Consider the following 26,968-nt stretch of genomic DNA (forward strand, 5'->3'; position numbering starts at 1 on the left):
AGGAGGAAGGTATATAGTGGAGGGTCTACACCAGAAGGTAATGGTTATCTGTAGGAGGAAGGTATATAGTAGAGGGTCTACACTAGAAGGTAATGGTTATAGGAGGAGGGTATATAGTGGAGGGTCTACACCAGAAGGTAATGGGTATCAGTAGGAGGAAGGTATATAGTGGAGGGTCTGCACCAGAAGTTAATGAGTATCTGTAGGAGGAAGGTATATAGTAGAGGGTCTACACCAGAAGGTAATGGTTATAGGAGGGTATATAGTGGAGGGTCCACACCAGAAGGTAATGGGTATAGCAGGAAGGTATATAGTGGAGGGTCTACACCAGAAGGTAATGGGTATCTGTGGGAGGAAGGTATATAGTAGAGGGTCTACACCAGAAGGTAATGGGTCTCTGTAGGAGGAAGGTATATAGTGGAGGGTCTACACCAGAAGGTAATGGGTATCTGTAGGAGGAAGGTATATAGTGGAGGGTCTACACCAGAAGTTAATGGTTATAGGAGGAAGGTATATAGTGGAGGATCTACACCAGAAGTTAATGGTTATAGGAGGAAGGTATATAGTGGATGGTCTACACCAGAAGTTAATGGTTATAGGAGGAAGGTATATAGTGGAGGGTCTACACCAGAAGGTAATGGTTATAGGAGGAAGGTATATAGTGGAGGGTCTACACCAGAAGGTAATGGATATCTGATGGAGGAAGGTATATAGTAGAGGGTCTACACCAGAAGGTAATGGGTATAGGAGGAAGGTATATAGTGGAAGGTCTACACCAGAAGGTAATGGTTATAGGAGGAAGGTATATAGTGGAGGGTATACACCAGAAGTGAATGGTTAAAGGAGGAAGGTATATAGTGGAGGGTCTACACCAGCAGGTAATGGGTATAGGAGGAAGGTACATAGTGGAGGGTCTACACCATTAGGTAATGTTTATAGGAGGTAGGTATATAGTGGAGGGTCTACACCAGAAGGTAATGGGTATAGGAGGAGGGTATATAGTGGAGGGTCTACACCAGAAGGTAATGGTTATCTGTAGGAGGAAGGTATATAGTAGAGGGTCTACACTAGAAGGTAATGGTTATAGGAGGAGGGTATATAGTGGAGGGTCTACACCAGAAGTTAATGGGTATCTGTAGGAGGAAGGTATAGAGTAGAGGGTCTACACCAGAAGGTAATGGGTATCTGTAGGAGGAAGGTATATAGTGGAGGGTCTACACCAGAAGTTAATGGTTATAGGAGGAAGGTATATAGTGGAGGGTCTACACCAGAAGGTAATGGTTATAGGAGGAAGGTATATAGTGGAGGGTCTACACCAGAAAGTAATGGTTATAGGAGGAAGAAATATAGTGGAGGGTATACATCAGAAGTGAATGGTTATAGGAGGAAGGTATATAGTGGAGGGTCTACACCAGAAGGTAATGGGTATAGGAGGAGGGTATATAGTGGAGGGTCTACACCAGAAGGTAATGGGTATCTGTAGGAGGAAGGTATATAGTGGAGGGTCTACACCAGAAGGTAATGGTTATCTGTAGGAGGAAGGTATATAGTAGAGGGTCTACACTAGAAGGTAATGGTTATAGGAGGAGGGTATATAGTGGAGGGTCTACACCAGAAGGTAATGGGTATCTGTAGGAGGAAGGTATATAGTGGAGGGTCTACACCAGAAGGTAATGGTTATAGGAGGGTATATAGTGGAGGGTCTACACCAGAAGGTAATGGGTATAGGAGGAAGGTATCTAGTGGAGGGTCTACACCAGAAGGTAATGGGTATCTGTGGGAGGAAGGTATATAGTAGAGGGTCTACACCAGAAGGTAATGAGTATCTGTAGGAGGAAGGTATATAGTAGAGGGTCTACACCAGAAGGTACTGGGTATCTGTAGGAGGAAGGTATATAGTGGAGGGTCTACACCAGAAGGTAATGGTTATAGGAGGGTATATAGTGGAGGGTCTACACCAGAAGGTAATGAGTATCTGTAGGAGGAAGGTATATAGTAGAGGGTCTACACCAGAAGGTAATGGGTATCTGTAGGAGGAAGGTATATAGTGGAGGGTCTACACCAGAAGGTAATGGTTATAGGAGGGTATATAGTGGAGGGTCTACACCAGAAGGTAATGGGTATAGGAGGAAGGTATCTAGTGGAGGGTCTACACCAGAAGGTAATGGGTATCTGTGGGAGGAAGGTATATAGTAGAGGGTCTACACCAGAAGTTAATGGTTATAGGAGGAAGGTATATAGTGGAGGGTCTACACCAGAAGTTAATGGTTATAGGAGGGAGGTATATATTGGAGGGTCTACACCAGAAGGTAATGGATATCTGTAGGAGGAAGGTATATAGTAGAGGGTCTACACCAGAAGGTAATGGGTATAGGAGGAAGGTATATAGTGGAAGGTCTACACCAGAAGGTAATGGTTATAGGAGGAAGGTATATAGTGGAGGGTATACACCAGAAGTGAATGGTTAAAGGAGGAAGGTATATAGTGGAGGGTCTACACCAGCAGGTAATGGGTATAGGAGGAAGGTACATAGTGGAGGGTCTACACCAGAAGGTAATGGGTATAGGAGGAGGGTATATAATGGAGGGTCTACACCAGAAGGTAATGGTTATCTGTAGGAGGAAGGTATATAGTAGAGGGTCTACACTAGAAGGTAATGATTATAGGAGGAGGGTATATAGTGGAGGGTCTACACCAGAAGTTAATGGGTATCTGTAGGAGGAAGGTATAGAGTGGAGGGTCTACACCAGAAGGTAATGGTTATAGGAGGAAGGTATATAGTGTGTGTAATGAAGCTTAGAATGTGTTGGTGCAGGGAAGTGATTACATGTGGCAGGCATTGATAAGGGGAGAGAACCATAGATTAGTGATGGAGGGAGGTTGAGGTCAGGTCAGGTCTGCTTAAGGGAGAAATTAAAGTTCATGACCTGTATCACTAGTGTCCTGCCTAGCAGTAAAGAACGATGTTTGTACAGATGTGTAGGAGGAGACTCAGCCTATGAGGAACGGTTAAATATCAGTGCTGTGTGAAATGTTATTTTGATGTAGTCTGAATTACAGCTGTAATGACCCTCTGGGAAGAAACTTGGTTAAGCTCCTCTAGTGTCTGTGAGTTATTTACTCTGAAGAATTAGAACCTAACAGGCTTATTCATATTACGCATCAATATTATGTCTGTTTTAATGTCTACATTATTGTAGGACTGTTATAAAGATTTACATTATAATAATTTATTCTCTTAACTGACTATAAATGTGTAAATGTTTTCATAATGCATTACAGACTGGTGTGACTGATTATATTATTATTGGTATTATTGATGTTGTCTCTCTCTCTCTAAATTTACCAACACAACACATCCCTGCTGCTACTTGATGAGGTCACTAGGTGTTGTGTTAAGGCTGCTACAATATCATTGAGTTACACAGCTACTTTAGCTGTACTTTAGCTACAGCTTTTAAATGTTATAAAACAGCATTCAACATGAGGCAGACAGATCTTACATTTCTCCAGTGTGTCAGCAAGCTCCTTCTGGTTCATTTTCCTCAGGACGTGCAGTGTGATCTTCAGAGCCCCCTCTCTGGCATTGCTCTCCTGCTTCTCATCTTCAGCATCCACCACTTCCTTATCCTGCTTCTGTCTCTTAAAGCCTTCTGGGAGTTCTGCACTAAGAATCCTCTTGAACATCTTCAGCTCGTTTTTCACAAATGTCATAATTTTCTCTTCAAGCAACTGAAATAAATCAAGTAACTAAGTTAAGCAAAATAATAAATACTTTTTCATGAAGACTTTAATGAATGATTGACAAATCAAATTTACTTGAGGCATACACTGAATATGGAGGCCAGTTCTGTTTGATGACTCTGGGAAGACTGAACACTGAGATTCTCTGACTCTGATCTCTCCTGTTGGTTTCTGTGGACAAAACATGAGATTACATCTCCTCATCCAGGGAGTACACACACACACACACACACACACACACACACACACACACACACACACACACACACACACACACACACACACACACACACACACAAAGGGAGAGAATGTTGTGTTTGTTTAATATTGTTTTAGGACTATGAAAATGGGCATAATGATTAGTCTATGGAGAATGAAAACAACAACAATAAATGGGAAAATGGGAGAGGAGAAATGACTAGAGACAGTGTTGTTTAACTCACTGACCAGGACCCATGAGTTCTTCTTACCTTTGTTCAGTAGAAAAGTCTCCCTCTCTAAAGTATATAGGTTCACCCATAGACTTGTCACTCTTCATGGACACACAGCTGGAAACAGGGGAGGCTGGTCTCTCCTGCTTGATTGGTCTTCAACACAACAGAGACAAACATTACATCTCTCATCTACTCTGAGCTCTAATGGGGAAACATAAGAAGAGTTTCATTCCAAAACGCTATATGTCACTTTTCAAAAATGTTTGTAAATGAGCTTTTATTGTTTATAGAAATTATGAATTAGATGTTTCTTTTTCTAATCATTACATGTCGTTCAATGACATGTTTAAAGTCTTTCATTTCAGAGACAAAAATAATCATGTTTATTTTGCTAAATGCTAACTCTGTCTCACAATCAGTAGTACTGCTAGGTTTTATACTGTAATAATATATATCTGTCTCACTCTCAGAGAAATCAGTAGTACTGCTAGGTTTTATACAGTAATGATATATATCTGTCTCACTCTCAGTGAAATCAGTAGTACTGCTAGGTTTTACACAGTAATAATATATATCTGCCTCACTCTCAGAGAATTCAGAAGTACTGCTAGGTTTTATACAGTAATAATATATATCTGCCTCACTCTCAGAGAATTCAGAAGTAATGCTGGTTTTATACAGTAATAATATATATCTGCCTCACTCTCAGAGAATTCAGAAGTACTGCTAGGTTTTATACAGTAATAATATATATCTGCCTCACTCTCAGAGAATTCAGAAGTAATGCTGGTTTTATACAGTAATAATATATATCTGCCTCACTCTCAGAGAATTCAGAAGTACTGCTAGGTTTTATACAGTAATAATATATATCTGCCTCACTCTCAGAGAATTCAGAAGTAATGCTGGTTTTATACAGTAATAATATATATCTGCCTCACTCTCAGAGAATTCAGAAGTAATGCTGGTTTTATACAGTAATAATATATATCTGCCTCACTCTCAGAGAATTCAGAAGTAATGCTGGTTTTATACAGTAATAATATATATCTGCCTCACTCTCAGAGAAATCAGTAGTACTGCTAGGTTTTATACAGTAATAATATATATCTGCCTCACTCTCAGAGAATTCAGTAGTACTGCTAGGTTTTATACAGTAATAATATATATCTGCCTCACTCTCAGAGAATTCAGAAGTACTGCTAGGTTTTATACAGTAATAATATATATCTGCCTCACTCTCAGAGAATTCAGAAGTAATGCTGGTTTTATACAGTAATAATACATATCTGCCTCACTCTCAGAGAATTCAGAAGTAATGCTGGTTTTATACAGTAATAATATATATCTGCCTCACTCTCAGAGAATTCAGAAGTAATGCTGGTTTTATACAGTAATAATACATATCTGCCTCACTCTCAGAGAATTCAGAAGTACTGCTAGGTTTTATACAGTAATAATACATATCTGCCTCACTCTCAGAGAATTCAGAAGTAATGCTGGTTTTATACAGTAATGATATATATCTGCCTCACTCTCAGAGAATTCAGAAGTAATGCTGGTTTTATACAGTAATGATATATATCTGCCTCACTCTCAGAGAATTCAGAAGTAATGCTGGTTTTATACAGTAATAATATATATCTGCCTCACTCTCAGAGAATTCAGAAGTAATGCTGGTTTTATACAGCCAAATGTGACCGAAAGGCTCAATGTAGTAACATTTGATATGATGTTTTTTACATTGAATATAATTTGAGAGCTAGAAAACGTTATTTTATTTTTTAATTTTATTTCACCTTTATTTAACCAGGTAGGCCAGTTGAGAACACCTTTATTTAACCAGGTAGGCCAGTTGAGAACAAGTTCTCATTTACAACTGCGACCTGACCAAGATAAAGCAAAGCAGTGCGACACAAACAACAACACAGAGTTACACATGGAATAAACAAACGTACAGTCAATAACACAACACAATAGAAAAGTCTATATACAGTGTGGAAATGGCATGAGGAGGTAAAGCAATAAATTGGCCATAGTAGCAAAGTTATTACAATTTAGCAAATTAAAACTGGAGTGATAGAAGCCCAATCCTTTTTGTCACCACAGCCCCATATACCACCCTCCACTGCGAACTGTATGCTCTAAACGGCTGGCCCTCGCTACATATTCGTCACCAGACCCACTGACTCCAGGTCATCTATAAGGCTTTGCTATGTAAAGCTCCGCCTTATCTCAGCTCACTGGTCACCATAACAACACGCGCTCCAGCAGGTATATTTCACTGGTCATCCCCAAAGCCAACTCCTCCTTTGGCCACTTTTCCTTCCAGTTCCCTGCTGCCAATGACTGGAACGAATTGTAAAAATCGCTGAAAATCTCCCTCACTAACTTTAAGCTTCAGCTATCTGAGCAGCTTACCGATCGCTGCAGCTGTACACAGCCCATCTGTAAATAGCCCACCCAATCAACCTACCTCATCCCCATATTGTTTTTATTTACTTTTCTGCTCTTTTGCACACCAGTCTTTCTACTTGCACATCATCATCTGCACATCTATCACTCCAGATTGCACTGTGATAGACTGTATCCACATTGCTGAGTAGAGTGTTGGAGGCTATTTTGTAAATGACATGGCCGAAGTCAAGGATTGGTAGGATAGTCAGTTTTACGAGGGTATGTTTGGCAGCATGAGTGAAGGAGGCTTTGTTGCGAAATAGGATGCCGAATCTAGACGTAATTTTGGATTGGAGATACTTAATATGAGTCTAGAAGGAGAGTTTACAGTCTAGTCAGACACCTATTTGTAGTTGTCCACATATTCATAGTCAAAAACCATCCAGAGTAGTGATGCTAGGCGGGCGGGCGGGTGCAGGCAGCAATCGGTTGTAAAGCATTTCGCGTTTAAGACTGGTTTTCTGGTGGCCACAGAAGGAGAGTTGTATTGAAGCTCCTCTAGAGGTTGTTAACACAGTGTCCAGAGAAGGGCCAGATGGATACAGAATAGTGTCGTCTTCGTAGAGGTGAATCATGGAATCGCCCGCAGCAAGAGCGACATCGTTGATATATACAGAGAAAAGAGTCGGCCCGAGAAATGAACTCTGTGGTACCCCCATAGAGACAGCCAAAAGGTCCGGACAACAGGCTCTCTGATTTGATGGACTGTATTCTGGTGGTGGATGAAGACGGTGGTCCATCATATTGCTGCTTGTAGCCTATAACTGATGCTTCATGGTCCATCATATTGCTGCTTGTAGACTATAACTGATGCTTCATGGTCCATCATATTGCTGCTTGTAGCCTATAACTGATGCTTCATGGTCCATCATATTGCTGCTTGTAGACTATAACTGATGCTTCATGGTCCATCATATTGCTGCTTGTAGACTATAACTGATGCTTCATGGTCCATCATATTGCTGCTTGTAGACTATAACTGATGCTTCATGGTCCATCATATTGCTGCTTGTAGCCTATAACTGATGCTTCATGGTCCATCATATTGCTGCTTGTAGCCTATAACTGATGCTTCATGGTCCATCATATTGCTGCTTGTAGACTATAACTGATGCTTCATGGTCCATCATATTGCTGCTTGTAGCCTATAACTGATGCTTCATGGTCCATCATATTGCTGCTTGTAGCCTATAACTGATGCTTCATGGTCCATCATATTGCTGCTTGTAGACTATAACTGATGCTTCATGGTCCATCATATTGCTGCTTGTAGACTATAACTGATGCTTCATGGTCCATCATATTGCTGCTTGTAGCCTATAACTGATGCTTCATGGTCCATCATATTGCTGCTTGTAGCCTATAACTGATGCTTCATGGTCCATCATATTGCTGCTTGTAGCCTATAACTGATGCTTCATGGTCCATCATATTGCTGCTTGTAGCCTATAACTGATGCTTCATGGTCCATCATATTGCTGCTTGTAGCCTATAACTGATGCTTCATGGTCCATCATATTGCTGCTTGTAGACTATAACTGATGCTTCATGGTCTTATGCTGCCATCTATTGGAAATATTTAGCAATTAAAAGGTAATAATTGGATGAACAGACATTGGTGAGGCAGCTGAGAAATAAAGTGTATTTTTCTTGTTAATTTCTTAGTTCAGTCTCTAACCTGTTAGAGCTCTAGGGGCGCTATTTCATTTTTGGATAAAAAACGTTCCCGTTTTAAGCGCGATATTTTGTCACGAAAAGATGCTCGACTATGCATATTCTTAAAGAAAACACTCTGAAGTTTCAGAATCTGCAAAGATTTTGTCTGTAAGTGCCCCAGAACTCATTCTACAGGCGAAACCAAGATGATGCATCACCCAGGAATTAGCAGAATTTCTGAAGCTCTGTTTTCCATTCTCTCCTTATATGGCTGTGATTGCGCAACGAATGAGCCTACACTTTCTGTCGTTCGCCCAAGGTCTTAGCAGCATTGTGACGTATTTGTAGGCATATCATTGGAAGATTGACCATAAGAGACTACATTTTCCAAGTGTCCGCCTGGTGTCCTGCGTCGAATTCGGTGCGCAATTGCCAGCTGCTTCTACTTTACCATTTGATTCAGGGGAGAAAGCATGTGTCCAAGAACGATGTATCAATGAAGAGATGTGTGAAAAACACCTTGATGATTGATTCTAAACAACGTTTGCCATGTTTTCAGTCGATATTATGGAGTTAATTTGGAAAAAAGTTCGCGTTTTGAGGACTGAATTTTCAGATTTTTTTTGGTAGCCAAATGTGATGTATAAAAGGAGCTATTTCTAATACACAAGGAATCTTTTTGGAAAAACTGAGCATCTGCTATCTAACTGAGAGTATCCTCATTGAAAACATCAGAAGTTCTTCAAAGGTAAATGATTTTATTTGAAGGCTTTTATGTTTTTGTTAATGTTGCGTGCTGGATGCTAACGCTAATGCTAACGCTAAATGCTAACGCGAAATGCTAACGCTAGCTAGCTACTTTTACACAAATTATTGTTTTCCTATGGTTGAGAAGCATATTTTGAAAATCTGAGATGACAGTGTTGTTTACAAAAGGCTAAGCTTGAGAGATGGCATATTTATTTCATTTCATTTGCGATTTTCATAAATAGTTAACGTTGTGTTATGCTAATGAGCTTGCTGATAGATTTACACAATCCTGGATACAGGGGTTTTTTCATAGCTAAACATGACGCAGAAAACGGAGCGATTTGTCCTAAACAAATAATCTTTCAGGAAAAACGGAACATTTGCTATCTGAGAGTCTCCTCATTGAAAACATCTGAAGTTCTTCAAAGGTAAATGATTTTATTTGAATGCTTTTCTGTTTTTTTGTGTAAATGTTGCCAGCTGAATGCTAATGCTAAATGCTACGTTAGCCATCAATACTGTTACACAAATGCTTGTTTTGCAATGGTTGAGAAGCATATTTTGAAAATCTGAGATGACAGTGTTGTTAACAAAAGGCTAAGCTTGAGAGCTAGCATATTTATTTCATTTCATTTGCGATTTTCATGAATAGTTAACGTTGCGTTATGGTAATGAGCTTGAGTCTGTATTCACGATCCCGGATCCGGGATGGGGAGATCAGAAAGGCTAACCTGCCCCACCCCACCCATCCCACGCCAATTCCTAGACTTTCACATTGAAGTTACTAGGTCACACATTTCAAACCGCATTTGAAAAATAAAACTAATGTGTCTCGTTTATCAAGTGTTGCAATAATAAATATAATAAAATAACAAAACAAAAACACTAAAATGCTGAGACAGGTTTAGATGAACAAAATAATCAAAATGCTATTTAGTACTATAATTAGTACCATAATTGTATTTACTAACATAATATTATCACTAAAACAGTTTCTAAAAGAGTTCTAGTTCCCTTCCCTAGAATTAGGGTTAGGGTTTCATGGTTAAGGCTTAAATAGGTATTACGTAGGGTTAGATTTTCCATATAGCACATTGTGACATCTGCTGATGTAAAAAGGGCTTTATAAATACATTTGATAGATTTTTAGGTTTAGGGGTTTTAAGGCAAGAAACAGTATTGGTTTATAACTCTCTTGCTCCTCCCTGTGGCCTTCTGTAGGTACTACATAACTCATTCGCGAAAACTGCTAGGCTCATAACCTGAGGTAGCACCTGCGTCAGATCTACAAATCAATGAGCTAGGTCTTTCCATTTGGTTTGCAACTCAGTGAAACTGCGCAGCATTCGCTCAATTTGATGCCTTCAAATGAAGATTTCGATGCATATCAAATTACCCAGCAGCCATTTAGAAATGACAAGAACTCAAAAAAAGTATTATGTTATTTCGTAATAAAAAATGTCTTCTGGCTTTTTAAATAGGCCACGTCTTGAAAAAGAGGACAGGGATATGTGTATTGTTTAGGTTGTATACCTTTTCTGAAAATAAATATGGTTAACCATGACCACAAAATGTTTAACGTTTAGTACTGTGGGTCAGCACAACGTGTACTTCAGCATACAGGGTTGGCGCTCATAAAATAGCAGTAATCAGCTTAGTAATGAACCCAAGGTAAACGTAGGCAGGTGTGATTGATAAAATAGTGAAGCTGCCATTGTGATGCAGGACAATGAGCTGGGAATAGAATGTTCAGAAGGTGAGTTGATTCCACGGTGCTCAATAGAACTAATAGGAGCTGGCAGGGTGACGCAGAACAATGAGCTGGGAATAGAACGTTCAGAAGGTGAGTTGATTCCACGGAGCTCAATAGAACTAATAGGAGCTGGCAGGAAGAAGAATGACCTAAAATAAGGCCTGTTTTTTCACGATGACTTCATGACTAGGGGAATAAGGTCATGTTATGAAACTTGGCTCTATGGTAGATTCAATGAACTAGTTTTTATCAGCAAGAAATGTTAAACATGGAATTTGATTTGAGAGGGAGGATAGGATGTTGCTTATAACATTATTGGCAAGGGACTTGATGACTACTATGCCAAAGATATTTAGAGTTGTTAAACGGGTGTGAAGAGTGTGTTGATACAACGGTAATAATGTCCAAATTATGTTTGTATCAACGATCACAATTGGTTAAAAAATATGCATTACATTATATTAGGCAATAATTAAGAGTAGGCAAAGTGGTTTCGTCATGTTAAAATTCTATCAAATCTCTTACATTGCATCGAGTACAGTCAGGGTGTCGTGGAACCCCTGCAGTACCTCCACAGACCCCGGATTGAGAACCCCTGCAGTACCTCCACAGACCCCGGATTGAGAACCCCTGCAGTACCTCCACAGACCCCGGATTGAGAACCCCTGCAGTACCTCCCCAGACCCCGGATTGAGAACCCCTGCAGTACCTCCACAGACCCCGGATTGAGAACCCCTGCAGTACCTCCACAGACCCCGGATTGAGAACCCCTGCAGTACCTCCACAGACCCCGGATTGAGAACCCCTGATTTAGCAGATGCTCTTATCCAAGCTCATAATACAGTCAAATACACATACATATATATATACATATATTCCAGGAAAACAATGGATTTATGGCATTTGGCAAAAAATAAATATATATATATATACATATAAAATCTAAAATCTATTAATAAAAAATCTGAGAACAGTAATATTGAAGCAACCATTTCTGATTTTAAAAATTTTGGAAATAAACTCACAATAATGATATCAAAAAGTGTCATCTCACCTCTTAGCTTTGGTGTCATGTTCACCATAGAGACTAATTTTAGAGGCAGATCCCCCCTCTCTCTCCCCAGAGAGACTAATTTTAGAGGCAGGGCCCCCCTCCTCTCTCTCCCCAGAGACACTCATTTTAGAGGCAGGGTCCCCCTCCTCTCTCTCCCCAGAGAGACTCATTTTAGAGCACTGGCCCCTAAACAGAGATCCAACATGTTGGTTGTGGTTAACACAGTGACAACTAAACAGAGATCCAACATCTTGGTTGTGGTTAACACAGTGACAACTAAACAGAGATACAACATGTTGGTTGTGGTTAACACAGTGACAACTAAACAGAGATCCAACATGTTGGTTGTGGTTAACACAGTGACAACTAAACAGAGATACAACATGTTGGTTGTGGTTAACACAGTAATTATTGAATGTCAATTGTTTTCATTTATTAATTATCTCTTATAAAACATTTACTAACAGACATAGAAACAGTCAGGTGATTTAATGCATCACATGAATATGTAGTTGTGACATTTCATCTCCATGGTAACTGTCAGTAATAATAATAAGTCACTGTTTGTTAAGGTAGTTCTAGACAGTACAGCAACAATAATAATAATAATAATAATAATAATAACAATAATAATAATAATAATAATAATAATAATAACAATAATAATAATAATAATAATAATAATAAGTCACTGTTTGTTAAGGTAGTTATAGACAGTACAGCAACAACAATAATAATAATAACAATAATAATAATAATAATAATAATAACAGTAATAATAATAAGTCACTGTTTGTTAAGGTAGTTATAGACAGTACAGCAACAATAATAACAATAATAACAAGTCACTGTTTGTTAAGGTAGTTATAGACAGTACAGCAACACAAGGCCATGTCTCACAATTATTTTTATTTGTTAAAAGTAGGTTATTTATTGTCTTTCAATCTGTTATTTTTTAAATGTATCTGAGAATGTAGACAGAAGGGCTAAAACGGACATGATTGATCTGAGGGGGAAATTATTGATCCATTCAGAAAGTTTATTTGCATCAAGTAAGATATTTTAAATTATGTAAAGTAGACTAGGTTATAATGTATAGTAGTGGGTTGTTAGTGATATGTTATATTATGTAAAGTAGACTAGGTTATAATGTATAGTAGTGGGTTGTTAGTGATATGTAGATGTTATATTATGTAAAGTAGACTAGGTTATAATGTATAGTAGTGGGTTGTTAGTGATATGTAGATGTTATATTATGTAAAGTAGACTAGGTTATAATGTATAGTAGCGGGTTGTTAGTGATATGTAGATGTTATATTATGTAAAGTAGACTAGGTTATAATGTATAGTAGTGGGTTGTTAGTGATATGTAGATGTTATATTATGTAAAGTAGACTAGGTTATAATGTATAGTAGCGGGTTGTTAGTGATATGTAGATGTTATATTATGTAAAGTAGACTAGGTTATAATGTATAGTAGTGGGTTGTTAGTGATATGTTATATTATATAAAGTAGACGAGGTTATAATGTATAATAGTGGGTTGTTAGTGATATGTAGATGTTATATTATGTAAAGTAGACTAGGTTATAATGTATAGTAGTGGGTTGTTAGTGATATGTTATATTATATAAAGTAGACGAGGTTATAATGTATAGTAGTGGGTTGTTAGTGATATGTAGATGTTATATTATGTAAAGTAGACTAGGTTATAATGTATAGTAGTGGGTTGTTAGTGAGATGTTATATTATGTAAAGTAGACTAGGTTATAATGTATAGTAGTGGTTTGTTAGTGATATGTAGATGTTATATTATGTAAAGTAGGCTAGGTTATAATGTATAGTAGTGGGTTGTTAGTGATATGTAGATGTTATATTATGTAAAGTAGGCTAGGTTATAATGTATAGTAGTGGGTTGTTAGTGATATGTTATATTATGTTTGGTTTGTCAGCATGATAAGTGATCATAGCTCAAAACTACTCCGACTATTGAATGTCTGACGTCGACCTAACCTTATAACCTTATTAATAGTTTGTAGGTAGCCTAGACCTAACCTTATAATAGTTTGTAGGTAGCCTAGACCTAACCTTATAATAGTGTGTAGGTAGCCTAGACCTAACCTTTTAATAATTTGTAGGTAACCTAGACCTAACCTTATAATAGTTTGTAGGTAACCTAGACCTAACCTTATAATAGTTTGTAGGTAGCCTAGACCTAACCTTATAATAGTTTGTAGGTAGCCTAGAGCTAACCTTATAATAGTTTGTAGGTAGCCTAGACCTAACCTTATAACCTTATAATAGTTTGTAGGTAGCCTAGACCTAACCTTATAATAGTTTGTAGGTAGCCTAGACCTAACCTTATAATAATTTCTAGGTAACCTAGACCTAACCTTATAATAGTTTGTAGGTAACCTAGACCTAACCTTATAATAGTTTGTAGGTAGCCTAGACCTAACCTTATAATAGTTTGTAGGTAGCCTAGAGCTAACCTTATAACCTTATAATAGTTTGTAGGTAGCCTAGACCTAACCTTATAATAGTTTGTAGGTAGCCTAGACCTAACCTTATAATAATTTGTAGGTAACCTAGACCTAACCTTATAATAGTTTGTAGGTAACCTAGACCTAACCTTATAATAGTTTGTAGGTAGCCTAGACCTAACCTTATAATAGTTTGTAGGTAGCCTAGAGCTAACCTTATAATAGTTTGTAGGTAGCCTAGACCTAACCTTATAATAGTTTATAGGTAGCCTAGACCTAACCTTACAATAGTTTGTAGGTAGCCTAGACCTTATATATTAGTTTGTAGGTAGCCTAGACCTAACCTTATAATAGTTTGTAGGTAGCCTAGACCTAACCTTATAATAGTTTATATGTAACCTAGACCTAACCTTATAATAGTTTGTAGGTAGCCTAGACCTAACCTTATAATAGTTTGTAGGTAGCCTAGACCTAACCTTATAATAGTTTGGAGGTAGCCTAGACCTAACCTTATAATAGTTTATATGTAACCTAGACCTAACTTGATAATAGTTTGTAGGTAGCCTAGACCTAACCTTATAATAGTTTGTAGGTAGCCTAGACCTAACCTTACAATAGTTTGTAGGTAGCCTAGACCTAACCTTATAATAGTTTGTAGGTAGCCTAGACCTAACCTTATAATAGTTTGTAGGTAGCCTAGACCTAACCTTATAATAGTTTGTAGGTAACCTAGACCTAACCTTATAATAGTTTGTAGGTAGCCTAGACCTAACCTTATAATAGTTTGTAGGTAGCCTAGACCTAACCTTATAGTAGTTTGTAGGTAGCCTAGACCTTATATAATAGTTTGTAGGTAGCCTAGACCTAACCTTATACTAGTTTTTAGGTAGCCTAGACTTAACCTAGACCTAACCTTATAATAGTTTGTAGGTAACCTAGACCTAACCTTATAATAGTTTGTAGGTAGCCTAGACCTAACCTTATAATAGTTTGTAGGTAGCCTAGACCTTATATAATAGTTTGTAGGTAGCCTAGACCTAACCCTATACTAGTTTGTAGGTAGCCTAGACCTAACCTTATAATAGTTTGTAGGTAACCTAGAGCTAACCTAGACCTAACCTTATAATAGTTTGTAGGTAACCTAGACCTAACCTAGACCTAACCTTATAATAATTTGTAGGTAGCCTAGACCTAACCTTATAATAATTTGTAGGTAACCTAGACCTAACCTTATAATAGTTTGTAGGTAGCCTAGACCTAACCTTATAATAGTTTGTAGGTAGTCTAGACCTAACCTTATAATAGTTTGTAGGTAGCCTAGACCTAACCTTATAATAGTTTGTAGGTAGCCTAGACCTAACCTTATAATAGTTTGTAGGTAGTCTAGACCTAACCTTATAATAGTGTGTAGGTAGCCTAGACCTAACCTTATAATAGTTTGTAGGTAGCCTAGACCTAACCTTATAATAGTTTGTAGGTAGTCTAGACCTAACCTTATAATAGTTTGTAGGTAGCCTAGACCTACAGTACGAGAGTTTGCCCATCTTTCCTATGTCTCAACACATTTATCCGACTTCTAATGTTACAGAGAAATATGTGCCACTGTTTCAACAGCCATTTTGTAACTGCGTGGGCTACAAACATACTTCTAATTTCATATGATGAAATCACATAACTTACAGTCACTGGTGCAGCCGCCTGTTTTCTTACAGATGAAGTAGCTTTCATAGACAACTCATTCAACCAGCCTAAACAACAGTAAATACAAGATGTCAAACAGTCAAAGGAGAACACATAGAAGAGGTCCTGAGAGAGGTATATATATCCTGATAGAGCCATATACATTAGAGAGGTATATATATCCTGATAGAGCCATATACATTAGAGAGAGGTATATATATCCTGATAGAGCCATATACATCAGAGAGGTATATATATCCTGATAGAGCCATATACATTAGAGAGAGGTTTATATATCCTGATAGAGCCATATACATTAGATAGGTATATATATATACTGATAGAGCCATATACATTAGAGAGGTATATATATCCTGATAGAGCCATTTACATTAGAGAGGTATATATATCCTGATAGAGCCATATACATTAGAGAGAGGTATATATATGTAACAGATGTGAAACGGCTAGCTTAGTTAGCGTGGGCGCTAAATAGTGTTTTGATCAGTGACGTCACTTGCTCTGAGACCTAGAAGTAGTAGTTCCCCTTGCTCTGCAAGAGCCGCGGCTTTTGTGGAGCGATGGGTAACGACGCTTCGTAGGCGTCAGTTGTTGATGTGTGCAGAAGGTCCCTGGTTCGCGCCCGGGTATGGGCGAGGGGACGGTTTAAAATTATACTGTTACATTGATGCTGTTGACCTGGATTACTGGTTGCTGCGGAAAAAGGAGGAAGGTCAAAAGGGGGGTGAGTGTAACAGATGTGAAACGGCTAGCTTAGTTAGCGTGGGCGCTAAATAGTGTTTCAATCAGTGACGTCACTTGCTCTGAGACCTAGAAGTAGTAGTTCCCCTTGCTCTGCAAGAGCCGCGGCTTTTGTGGCGCGATGGGTAACGATGCTTCGAGGGTGACTGTTGATGTGTGCAGAAGGTCCCTAGTTCGCGCCCGGCTATGGGCGAGGGGACGGTCTAAATTTGTACTGTTACATATATCCTGATATAGTCATTACATTAGAGAGAGGTATATATATCCTGATAGAGTCATATACATTAGAGAGGTATATATATCCTGATAGAGCCATTTACATTAGAGAGGTATATATATCCTGATAGAGCCATATACATTAGAGAGGTATATATATCCTGATAGAGTCATATACATTAGAGAGAGGTATATATATCCTGATAGAGTCATATACATTAGAGAGGTATATATATCCTGATAGAGCCATTTACATTAGAGAGGTATATATATCCTGATAGAGCCATATACATTAGAGAGAGGTATATATATCCTGATAGAGTCATATACATTAGAGAGATGTATATATATCCTGATAGAGTCATATACATTAGAGAGGTATATTGCTACAGATGTTGGATCTTAATTTGAACCAATTTGCTACAGCAGGAAAACAATCCTGCAGAAACAGGACATTTTAATTATTATGTGGATTATAATTAGTTAACCATTTTAAAATGGAAAAGTGGAATTTGCCCTCACCAACTGGCCTATAGAGACTAAAGGACTATGCTGTGGCCCTCACCAACTGGCCCATAGAGACTAAAGGACTATGCTGTGGCCCTCACCAACTGGCCCATAGAGACTAAAGGACTATGCTGTGGCCCTCACCAACTGGCCCATAGAGACTAAAGGACTATACTGTGCCCCTCACCAACTGGCCACCTGGCCCATAGAGACCAAAGGACTATGCACTCTACGTAGCACACCACATCAAGACATCTCTGAACTGTCCATCATCACCAGCACCATATCAACTTGTAGTGTATTTGTAACTGTCCATCACTAGCAGCACCATATCAACTTGTAGTGTATTTGTAACTGTCCATCACCAGCAGCACCATATCAACTTGTAGTGTATTTGTAACTGTCCATCACCACCAGCACCATATCAACTTGTAGTGTATTTGTAACTGTCCATCACCTGCACCATATCAACTTGTAGTGTATTTGTAACTGTCCATCACTAGCAGCACCATATCAACTTCTAGTGTATTTGTAACTGTCCATCACCACCAGCACCATATCAACTTGTAGTGTATTTGTAACTGTCCATCACTAGCAGCACCATATCAACTTGTAGTGTATTTGTAACTGTGCATCACCTGCACCATATCAACTTGTAGTGTATTTGTAACTGTCCATCACTAGCAGCACCATATCAACTTGTAGTGTATTTGTAACTGTCCATCACCACCAGCACCATATCAACTTGTAGTGTATTTGTAACTGTCCATCACCTGCACCATATCAACTTGTAGTGTATTTGTAACTGTCCATCACCTGCACCATATCAACTTGTAGTGTATTTGTAACTGTCCATCACTAGCAGCACCATATCAACTTGTAGTGTATTTGTAACTGTCCATCACCACCAGCACCATATCAACTTGTAGTGTATTTGTAACTGTCCATCACTAGCAGCACCATATCAACTTGTAGTGTATTTGTAACTGTGCATCACCTGCACCATATCAACTTGTAGTGTATTTGTAACTGTCCATCACCAGCAGCACCATATCAACTTGTAGTGTATTTGTAACTGTCCATCACCTGCAGCACCATATCAACTTGTAGTGTATTTGTAACTGTCCATCACCTGCACCATATCAACTTGTAGTGTATTTGTAACTGTCCATCACCTGCAGCACCATATCAACTTGTAGTGTATTTGTAACTGTCCATCACTAGCAGCACCATATCAACTTGTAGTGTATTTGTAACTGTCCATCACCACCAGCACCATATCAACTTGTAGTGTATTTGTAACTGTCCATCACTAGCAGCACCATATCAACTTGTAGTGTATTTGTAACTGTCCATCACTTGCAGCACCATATCAACTTGTAGTGTATTTGTAACTGTGCATCACCTGCACCATATCAACTTGTAGTGTATTTGTAACTGTCCATCACCACCAGCACCATATCAACTAGACCTAACCTAATCATATCAACTTGTAGTGTATTTGTAATTGTCCATCACCACCAGCACCATATCAACTTGTAGTGTATTTGTAACTGTCCATCACCACCAGCACCATATTAACTTGTAGTGTATTTGTAACTGTCCATCACCTGCACCATATCAACTTGTAGTGTATTTGTAACTGTCCATCACCACCAGCACCATATCAACTTGTAGTGTATTTGTAACTGTCCATCACCTGCACCATATCAACTTGTAGTGTATTTTTAACTGTGCATCACCAGCAGCACCATATCAACTTGTAGTGTATTTGTAACTGTCCATCACCACCAGCACCATATCAACTTGTAGTGTATTTGTAACTGTCCTTCACCTGCACCATATCAACTTGTAGTGTATTTGTAACTGTCCAGCACCATATCAACTTGTAGTGTATTTGTAACTGTGCATCACCAGCAGCACCATATCAACTTGTAGTGTATTTGTAACTGTCCATCACCTGCACCATATCAACTTGTAGTGTATTTGTAACTGTCCATCACCTGCAGCACCATATCAACTTGTAGTGTATTTGTAACTGTCCATCACCACCAGCACCATATCAACTTGTAGTGTATTTGTAACTGTCCAGCACCATATCAACTTGTAGTGTATTTGTAACTGTGCATCACCTGCACCATATCAACTTGTAGTGTATATGTAACTGTCCATCACCACCAGCACCATATCAACTTGTAGTGTATTTGTAACTGTCCATCACTAGCAGCACCATATCAACTTGTAGTGTATTTGTAACTGTCCATCACTAGCAGCACAATATCAACTTGTAATGTATTTGTAACTGTCCAGCACCATATCAACTTGTAGTGTATTTGTAACTGTCCATCACCTGCAGCACCATATCAACTTGTAGTGTATTTGTAACTGTCCATCACTAGCAGCACCATATCAACTTGTAGTGTATTTGTAACTGTCCATCACTAGCAGCACCATATCAACTTGTAGTGTATTTGTAACTGTCCATCACCTGCAGCACCATATCAACTTGTAGTGTATTTGTAACTGTCCATCACTAGCAGCACCATATCAACTTGTAGTGTATTTGTAACTGTCCATCACCACCAGCACCATATCAACTTGTAGTGTATTTGTAACTGTGCATCACCTGCACCATATCAACTTGTAGTGTATTTGTAACTGTCCATCACCACCAGCACCATATCAACTTGTAGTGTATTTGTAACTGTCCATCACCACCAGCACCATATCAACTTGTAGTGTATTTGTAACTGTCCATCACCTGCACCATATCAACTTGTAGTGTATTTGTAACTGTCCATCACCACCAGCACCATATCAACTTGTAGTGTATTTGTAACTGTCCATCACCTGCACCATATCAACTTGTAGTGTATTTGTAACTGTCCATCACCACCAGCACCATATCAACTTGTAGTGTATTTGTAACTGTCCATCACCTGCACCATATCAACTTGTAGTGTATTTGTAACTGTCCATCACCACCAGCACCATATCAACTTGTAGTGTATTTGTAACTGTGCATCACCTGCAGCAACATATCAACTTGTAGTGTATTTGTAACGGTCCATCACCTGCACCATATCAACTTGTAGTGTATTTGTAACTGTCCATCACCATATCAACTTGTAGTGTATTTTTAACTGTGCATCACCAGCAGCACCATATCAACTTGTAGTGTATTTGTAACTGTGCATCACCTGCACCATATCAACTTGTAGTGTATTTGTAACTGTCCATCACTAGCAGCACCATATCAACTTGTAGTGTATTTGTAACTGTCCATCACTAGCAGCACCATATCAACTTGTAGTGTATTTGTAACTGTGCATCACCAGCAGCACCATATCAACTTGTAGTGTATTTGTAACTGTCCAGCACCATATCAACTTGTAGTGTATTTGTAACTGTGCATCACCTGCACCATATCAACTTGTAGTGTATTTGTAACTGTCCATCACCTGCAGCACCATATCAACTTGTAGTGTATTTGTAACTGTCCATCACTAGCAGCACCATATCAACTTGTAGTGTATTTGTAACTGTCCATCACCTGCACCATATCAACTTGTAGTGTATTTGTAACTGTCCATCACCACCAGCACCATATCAACTTGTAGTGTATTTGTAACTGTCCATCACCACCAGCACCATATCAACTTGTAGTGTATTTGTAACTGTCCATCACTAGCAGCACCATATCAACTTGTAGTGTATTTGTAACTGTCCAGCACCATATCAACTTGTAGTGTATTTGTAACTGTCCATCACCTGCAGCACCATATCAACTTGTAGTGTATTTGTAACTGTCCATCACTAGCAGCACCATATCAACTTGTAGTGTATTTGTAACTGTCCATCACCACCAGCACCATATCAACTTGTAGTGTATTTGTAACTGTCCATCACCACCAGCACCATATCAACTTGTAGTGTATTTGTAACTGTCCATCACCTGCAGCACCATATCAACTTGTAGTGTATTTGTAACTGTCCATCACCACCAGCACCATATCAACTTGTAGTGTATTTGTAACTGTCCATCACCTGCAGCAACATATCAACTTGTACTGTATTTGTAACGGTCCAGCACCACCAGCACCATATCAACTTGACCTAACCTTATCATATCAACTTGTATTTGAGGTTTAAAAAGGCTTCTGAAGTTTGTAATTTCAATTTAGAAATCTCAGACTTGAGTTTTCCTTTCGAAAAATGTATCAACCCCTACAATAATGTCCAATAATTATAATTCACATAATAATTCACATTTCCTGTTTTTGCAGGAATATTTTCCTGCTGTAGTAAACTGACTCAAATTAAAATAGTGTTAACCCAGTATCAGTATCAATAGCGTTAACCCAGTATCAGTATAAATAGTGTTAACCCAGTATCAGGATGAATAGGGTTAACCCAGTATCAGTATAAATAGTGTTAACCCAGTATCAATAGTGTTAACCCAGTATCAATAGTGTTAACCCAGTATCAGTATAAATAGTGTTAACCCAGTATCAGTATAAATAGAGTTAACCCAGTATCAGTATAAATAGTGTTAACCCAGTATCAGTATAAATAGTGTTAACCCAGTATCAATAGTGTTAACCCAGTATCAGTGTAAATAGTGTTAACCCAGTATCAATATAAATAGTGTTAACCCAGTATCAGTATCAATAGTGTTAACCCAGTATCAGTATAAACAGTGTTACCCAGTATCAGTATATATAGTGTTAACCCAGTATTGGTATAAATAGGGTTACCCAGTATCAGTATAAATAGGGTTAACCCAGTATCAGAATAAATAGTGTTAACCCAGTATCAGTATAAATAGTGTTAAGCCAGTATCAGTATCAATAGTGTTAACCCAGTATCAGTATAAACAGGGTTAACCCAGTATTAGTATAAATAGTGGCCAGTATCAGTATAAATAGGGTTAACCCAGTATTAGTATCAATAGTGTTAACCCAGTATCAGTATCAGTATAAACAGGGTTAACCTAGTATCAGTATAAACAGGGTTAACCCAGTATCAGTATAAATAGTGTTAACCCAGTATCAGTATAAATAGGGTTAACCCAGTATCAGTATAAACAGGGTTAACCCAGTATCAGTATAAATAGTGTTAACCCAGTATCAGTATAAACAGGGTTAACCCAGTATCAGTATAAATAGTGTTAACCCAGTATCAGTATAAATAGGGTTAACCCAGTCTCAGAATAAATAGTGTTAACCCAGTATCAGTATAAATAGTGTTAAGCCAGTATCAATAGTGTTAACCCAGTATCAGTGTAAATAGTGTTAACCCAGTATCAGTGTAAATAGTGTTAACCCAGTATCACTATAAATAGTGTTAACCCAGTATCAGTATCAATAGTGTTAACCAAGAATCAGTATAAACAATGTTAACCCAGTATCATTATAAATAGTGTTAAACCAGTATTGGTATAAATAGTGTTACCCAGTATCAGTATAAATAGGGTTAACCCAGTATCAGTATGAATAGGGTTAACATAGTATCAGTATAAATAGTGTTAACCCAGTATCAGTGTAAATAGTCTTAACCCAGTATCACTATAAATAGTGTTAACCCAGTATCAGTATCAATAGTGTTAACCAAGTATCAGTATAAACAATGTTAACCCAGTATCATTATAAATAGTGTTAAACCAGTATTGGTATAAATAGTGTTACCCAGTATCAGTATAAATAGGGTTAACCCAGTATCAGTATGAATAGGGTTAACATAGTATCAGTATAAATAGTGTTAACCCAGTATCAGTATAAATAGTGTTAACCCAGTATCAGTATCAGTATAAATAGTGTTAACCCAGTATCAGTATAAATAGTGTTAACCCAGTATCAGTATCAATAGTGTTAACCCAGTATCAGTATAAACAGAGTTAACCCAGTATTAGTATAAATAGTGGCCAGTATCAGTATAAATAGGGTTAACCCAGTATTAGTATCAATAGTGTTAACCCAGTATCAGTATCAGTATAAACAGGGTTAACCTAGTATCTGTATAAACATGGTTAACCCAGTATCAGTATAAATAGTGTTAACCCAGTATCAGTATAAATAGTGTTAACCCAGTATCAATAGTGTTAACCCAGTATCAGTGTAAATAGTGTTAACCCAGTATCAGTGTAAATAGTGTTAACCCAGTATCACTATAAATAGTGTTAACCCAGTATCAGTATCAATAGTGTTAACCAAGTATCAGTATAAACAATGTTAACCCAGTATCATTATAAATAGTGTTAACCCAGTATTGGTATAAATAGTGTTACCCAGTATCAGTATAAATAGGGTTAACCCAGTATCAGTATAAATAGTGTTAACCCAGTATCAGTATCAGTATAAATAGTGTTAACCCAGTATCAGTATAAATAGTGTTAACCCAGTATCAGTATCAATAGTGTTAAGCCAGTATCAGTATAAATAGGGTTAACCCAGTATTAGTATAAATAGTGGCCAGTATCAGTATAAATAGAGTTAACCCAGTATTAGTATCAATAGTGTTAACCCAGTATCAGTATCATTATAAACAGGGTTAACCTAGTATCTGTATAAACAGGGTTAACCCAGTATCAGTATAAATAGTGTTAACCCAGTATCAGTATAAATAGTGTTACCCAGTATCAGTATAAATAGGGTTAACCCAGTTTCAGTATAAATAGGGTTAACCCAGTATCAGTGTAAATAGTGTTAACCCAGTATCAGTATAAACAGTGTTAACCCAGTATCAGTATAAATAGTGTTAACCCAGTATCAGTATAAATAGGGTTAACCCAGTATCAGTATCAATAGTGTTAACCCAGTATCAGTATAAACAGGGTTAACCCAGTATGATTATCAATAGTGTTAACCCAGTATCAGTATAAATAGTGTTAACCCAGTATCAGTATCAATAATGTTACCCCAGTATCAGTATAAACAGGGTTAACCCAGTATTAGTATAAATAGTGGCCAGTATCAGTATAAATAGGGTTAACCCAGTATTAGTATCAATAGTGTTAACCCAGTATCAGTATAAATAGGGTTAACCCAGTATCAGTATAAACAAAGTTAACCCAGTATTGTCATGTATTGTCATGTTGTGTCTTTCTGTCCTTTCCTTTCACCCTGTCTCCCTCTGCTGGTCGTATTAGGTTACCTTTTCTCCCCCGCTTTCCCCCAGCTGTTCCTTGTCTCCTCTTGACTACCTCGTCACCCCTTCTCCCACCTGTTCCCCTTTTCCCTCTGATTAGTCCCCTATATCTCTCTCTGTTTTTGTTCCTGTCCTTGTCGGATTCTTGTTTGTTGTGTTTCATGCCTGAACCAGACTATCGTCATGTTTGCTGTAACCTTGTCCTGTCCTGTCGGAATCTGCCGGTCTATCTGAGCCTACCTATGTTTGGTTATTAAAGAAGCTCTGTTTAAGTTAATTCGCTTTTGGGTCCTCATTCACTCATCGTAACAGAAGAATCCGACCAAGAATGGACCCAGCGACTTCGGATCCTCTCCACTCAGCCGTCGAGATCCAGGGAGCGATGCTAGGCAGACACGAGCAGGAATTGTCTGCTGCTCGACATGCCGTTGAGACCCTGGCCACCCAAGTCTCCAACCTCACAGAACAGGTTCACCATCTCCGCCTCGATCCACCGGCCACTTCCAGGGCTTTCGAATCTCCGGAGCCCAGAATCAATAACCCGCCGTGTTACTCTGGGGAGCCCACTGAATGCCGCTCGTTCCTCACCCAGTGTGATATTGTGTTTTCTCTCCAGCCCAACACTTACGCCAGGAGCACTGCTCGTGTCGCCTACGTCATATCTCTCCTTACTGGACGGGCTCGTGAGTGGGGCACGGCAATCTGGGAGGCAAGGGCTGAGTGTACTAACCAGTATCAGGACTTTAAGGAGGAGATGATACAGGTTTTTGATCGATCTGTTTTTGGGGAGGAGGCTTCCAGGGCCCTGTCTTCCCTATGTCAAGGCAATCGATCCATAACAGACTACTCTATTGAGTTTCGCACTCTTGCTGCCTCCAGTGGCTGGAACGAGCCGGCTTTGCTCGCTCGTCTTCTGGAGGGTCTCCGCGCAGAGGTAAAGGATGAGATTCTCTCCCGGGAGGTTCCTTCCAGCGTGGATTCCTTGATTGAACTCGCTATTCGCATTGAGCGACGGGTTGATCTTCGTCACCGAGCTCGTGGAAAGGAGCTTGCGTTCTCCGTTGCCCCCCTCTCCGCATCACTACCATCTTCCTCTGCCGGCTCGGGAGCTGAGCCTATGCAGCTGGGAGGTATCCGCATCTCGACTAAGGAGAGGGAACGGAGAATCACCAACCGCCTCTGTCTCTATTGCGGTTCTGCTGGTCATTTTGTCACTTCATGTCCAGTAAAAGCCAGAGCTCATCAGTAAGCGGAGGGCTACTGGTGAGCGCTACTACTCCTGTCTCTCCTTCAAGATCCTGCACTACCTTGTCGGTCCATCTACGCTGGACCGGTTCGTCAGCTTCCTGCAGTGCCTTAATAGACTCTGGGGCGGAGGGCTGTTTTATGGACGAGACCTGGGCTCGGGAACATGACATTCCTCTCAGACAGTTAAGGGAGTCCACGGCCTTGTTCGCCCTGGATGGTAGTCCTCTCCCCAGGATTCAGCGTGAGACGCTACCTTTAACCCTCACTGTTTCTGGTAATCATAGCGAAACCATTTCTTTTTTGATTTTTCGTTCACCTTTTACACCTGTTGTTTTGGGCCATCCCTGGCTAGTTTGTCATAATCCTTCCATTAATTGGTCTAGTAATTCTATCCTCTCCTGGAACGTCTCTTGTCATGTGAAATGTTTAATGTCTGCTATCCCTCCTGTTTCCTCTGTCTCTTCTTCACAGGAGGAGCCTGGTGATTTGACAGGGGTGCCGGAGGAATATCACGATCTGCGCACGGTGTTCAGTCGGTCCAGGGCCACCTCTCTTCCTCCACACCGGTCGTATGATTGTAGTATTGATCTCCTTCCGGGAACCACTCCCCCCCGGGGTAGGCTATACTCTCTGTCGGCTCCCGAACGTAAGGCTCTCGAGGATTATTTGTCTGTAGCTCTTGACGCCGGTACCATAGTCCCCTCCTCCTCTCCCGCCGGAGCGGGGTTTTTTTTTGTCAAGAAGAAGGACGGGTCTCTGCGCCCCTGCATAGATTATCGAGGGCTGAATGACATAACAGTTAAGAATCGTTATCCGCTTCCTCTTATGTCTTCAGCCTTCGAGATCCTGCAGGGAGCCAGGTTTTTCACTAAGTTGGACCTTCGTAACGCTTACCATCTCGTGCGCATCAGGGAGGGGGACGAGTGGAAGACGGCGTTTAACACTCCGTTAGGGCACTTTGAATACCGGGTTCTTCCTTTCGGCCTCGCTAACGCTCCAGCTGTCTTTCAGGCATTAGTCAATGATGTCCTGAGAGACATGCTGAACATCTTTGTTTTCGTTTACCTTGACGATATCCT

The 26,968-nt window shown here is 39.2% G+C and overlaps 1 protein-coding gene across 1 annotated transcript in view; it reads right to left on the minus strand.

Moving 5' to 3' along the window:
- LOC110518098 (NLR family CARD domain-containing protein 3-like) overlaps positions 1 to 26,968 on the minus strand; it is a 188,342-nt gene that overhangs the window by 157,290 nt on the left and 4,084 nt on the right. Inside the window, exons 2-6 of the mRNA XM_036939571.1 lie at positions 16,011 to 16,078; positions 11,849 to 12,034; positions 4,215 to 4,331; positions 3,831 to 3,915; positions 3,504 to 3,732 (exon numbers count right to left, since the gene is read on the minus strand). Of these exons, the coding sequence (XP_036795466.1) occupies positions 3,504 to 3,732; positions 3,831 to 3,915; positions 4,215 to 4,331; positions 11,849 to 12,018 (601 nt within the window). The 5' untranslated portion in view covers positions 12,019 to 12,034; positions 16,011 to 16,078. The remainder of the gene's footprint in view (positions 1 to 3,503; positions 3,733 to 3,830; positions 3,916 to 4,214; positions 4,332 to 11,848; positions 12,035 to 16,010; positions 16,079 to 26,968) is intronic.

The sequence above is a fragment of the Oncorhynchus mykiss genome, chromosome 12 (assembly GCF_013265735.2).
Source record: "Oncorhynchus mykiss isolate Arlee chromosome 12, USDA_OmykA_1.1, whole genome shotgun sequence".
Taxonomy (NCBI): domain Eukaryota; kingdom Metazoa; phylum Chordata; class Actinopteri; order Salmoniformes; family Salmonidae; genus Oncorhynchus; species Oncorhynchus mykiss.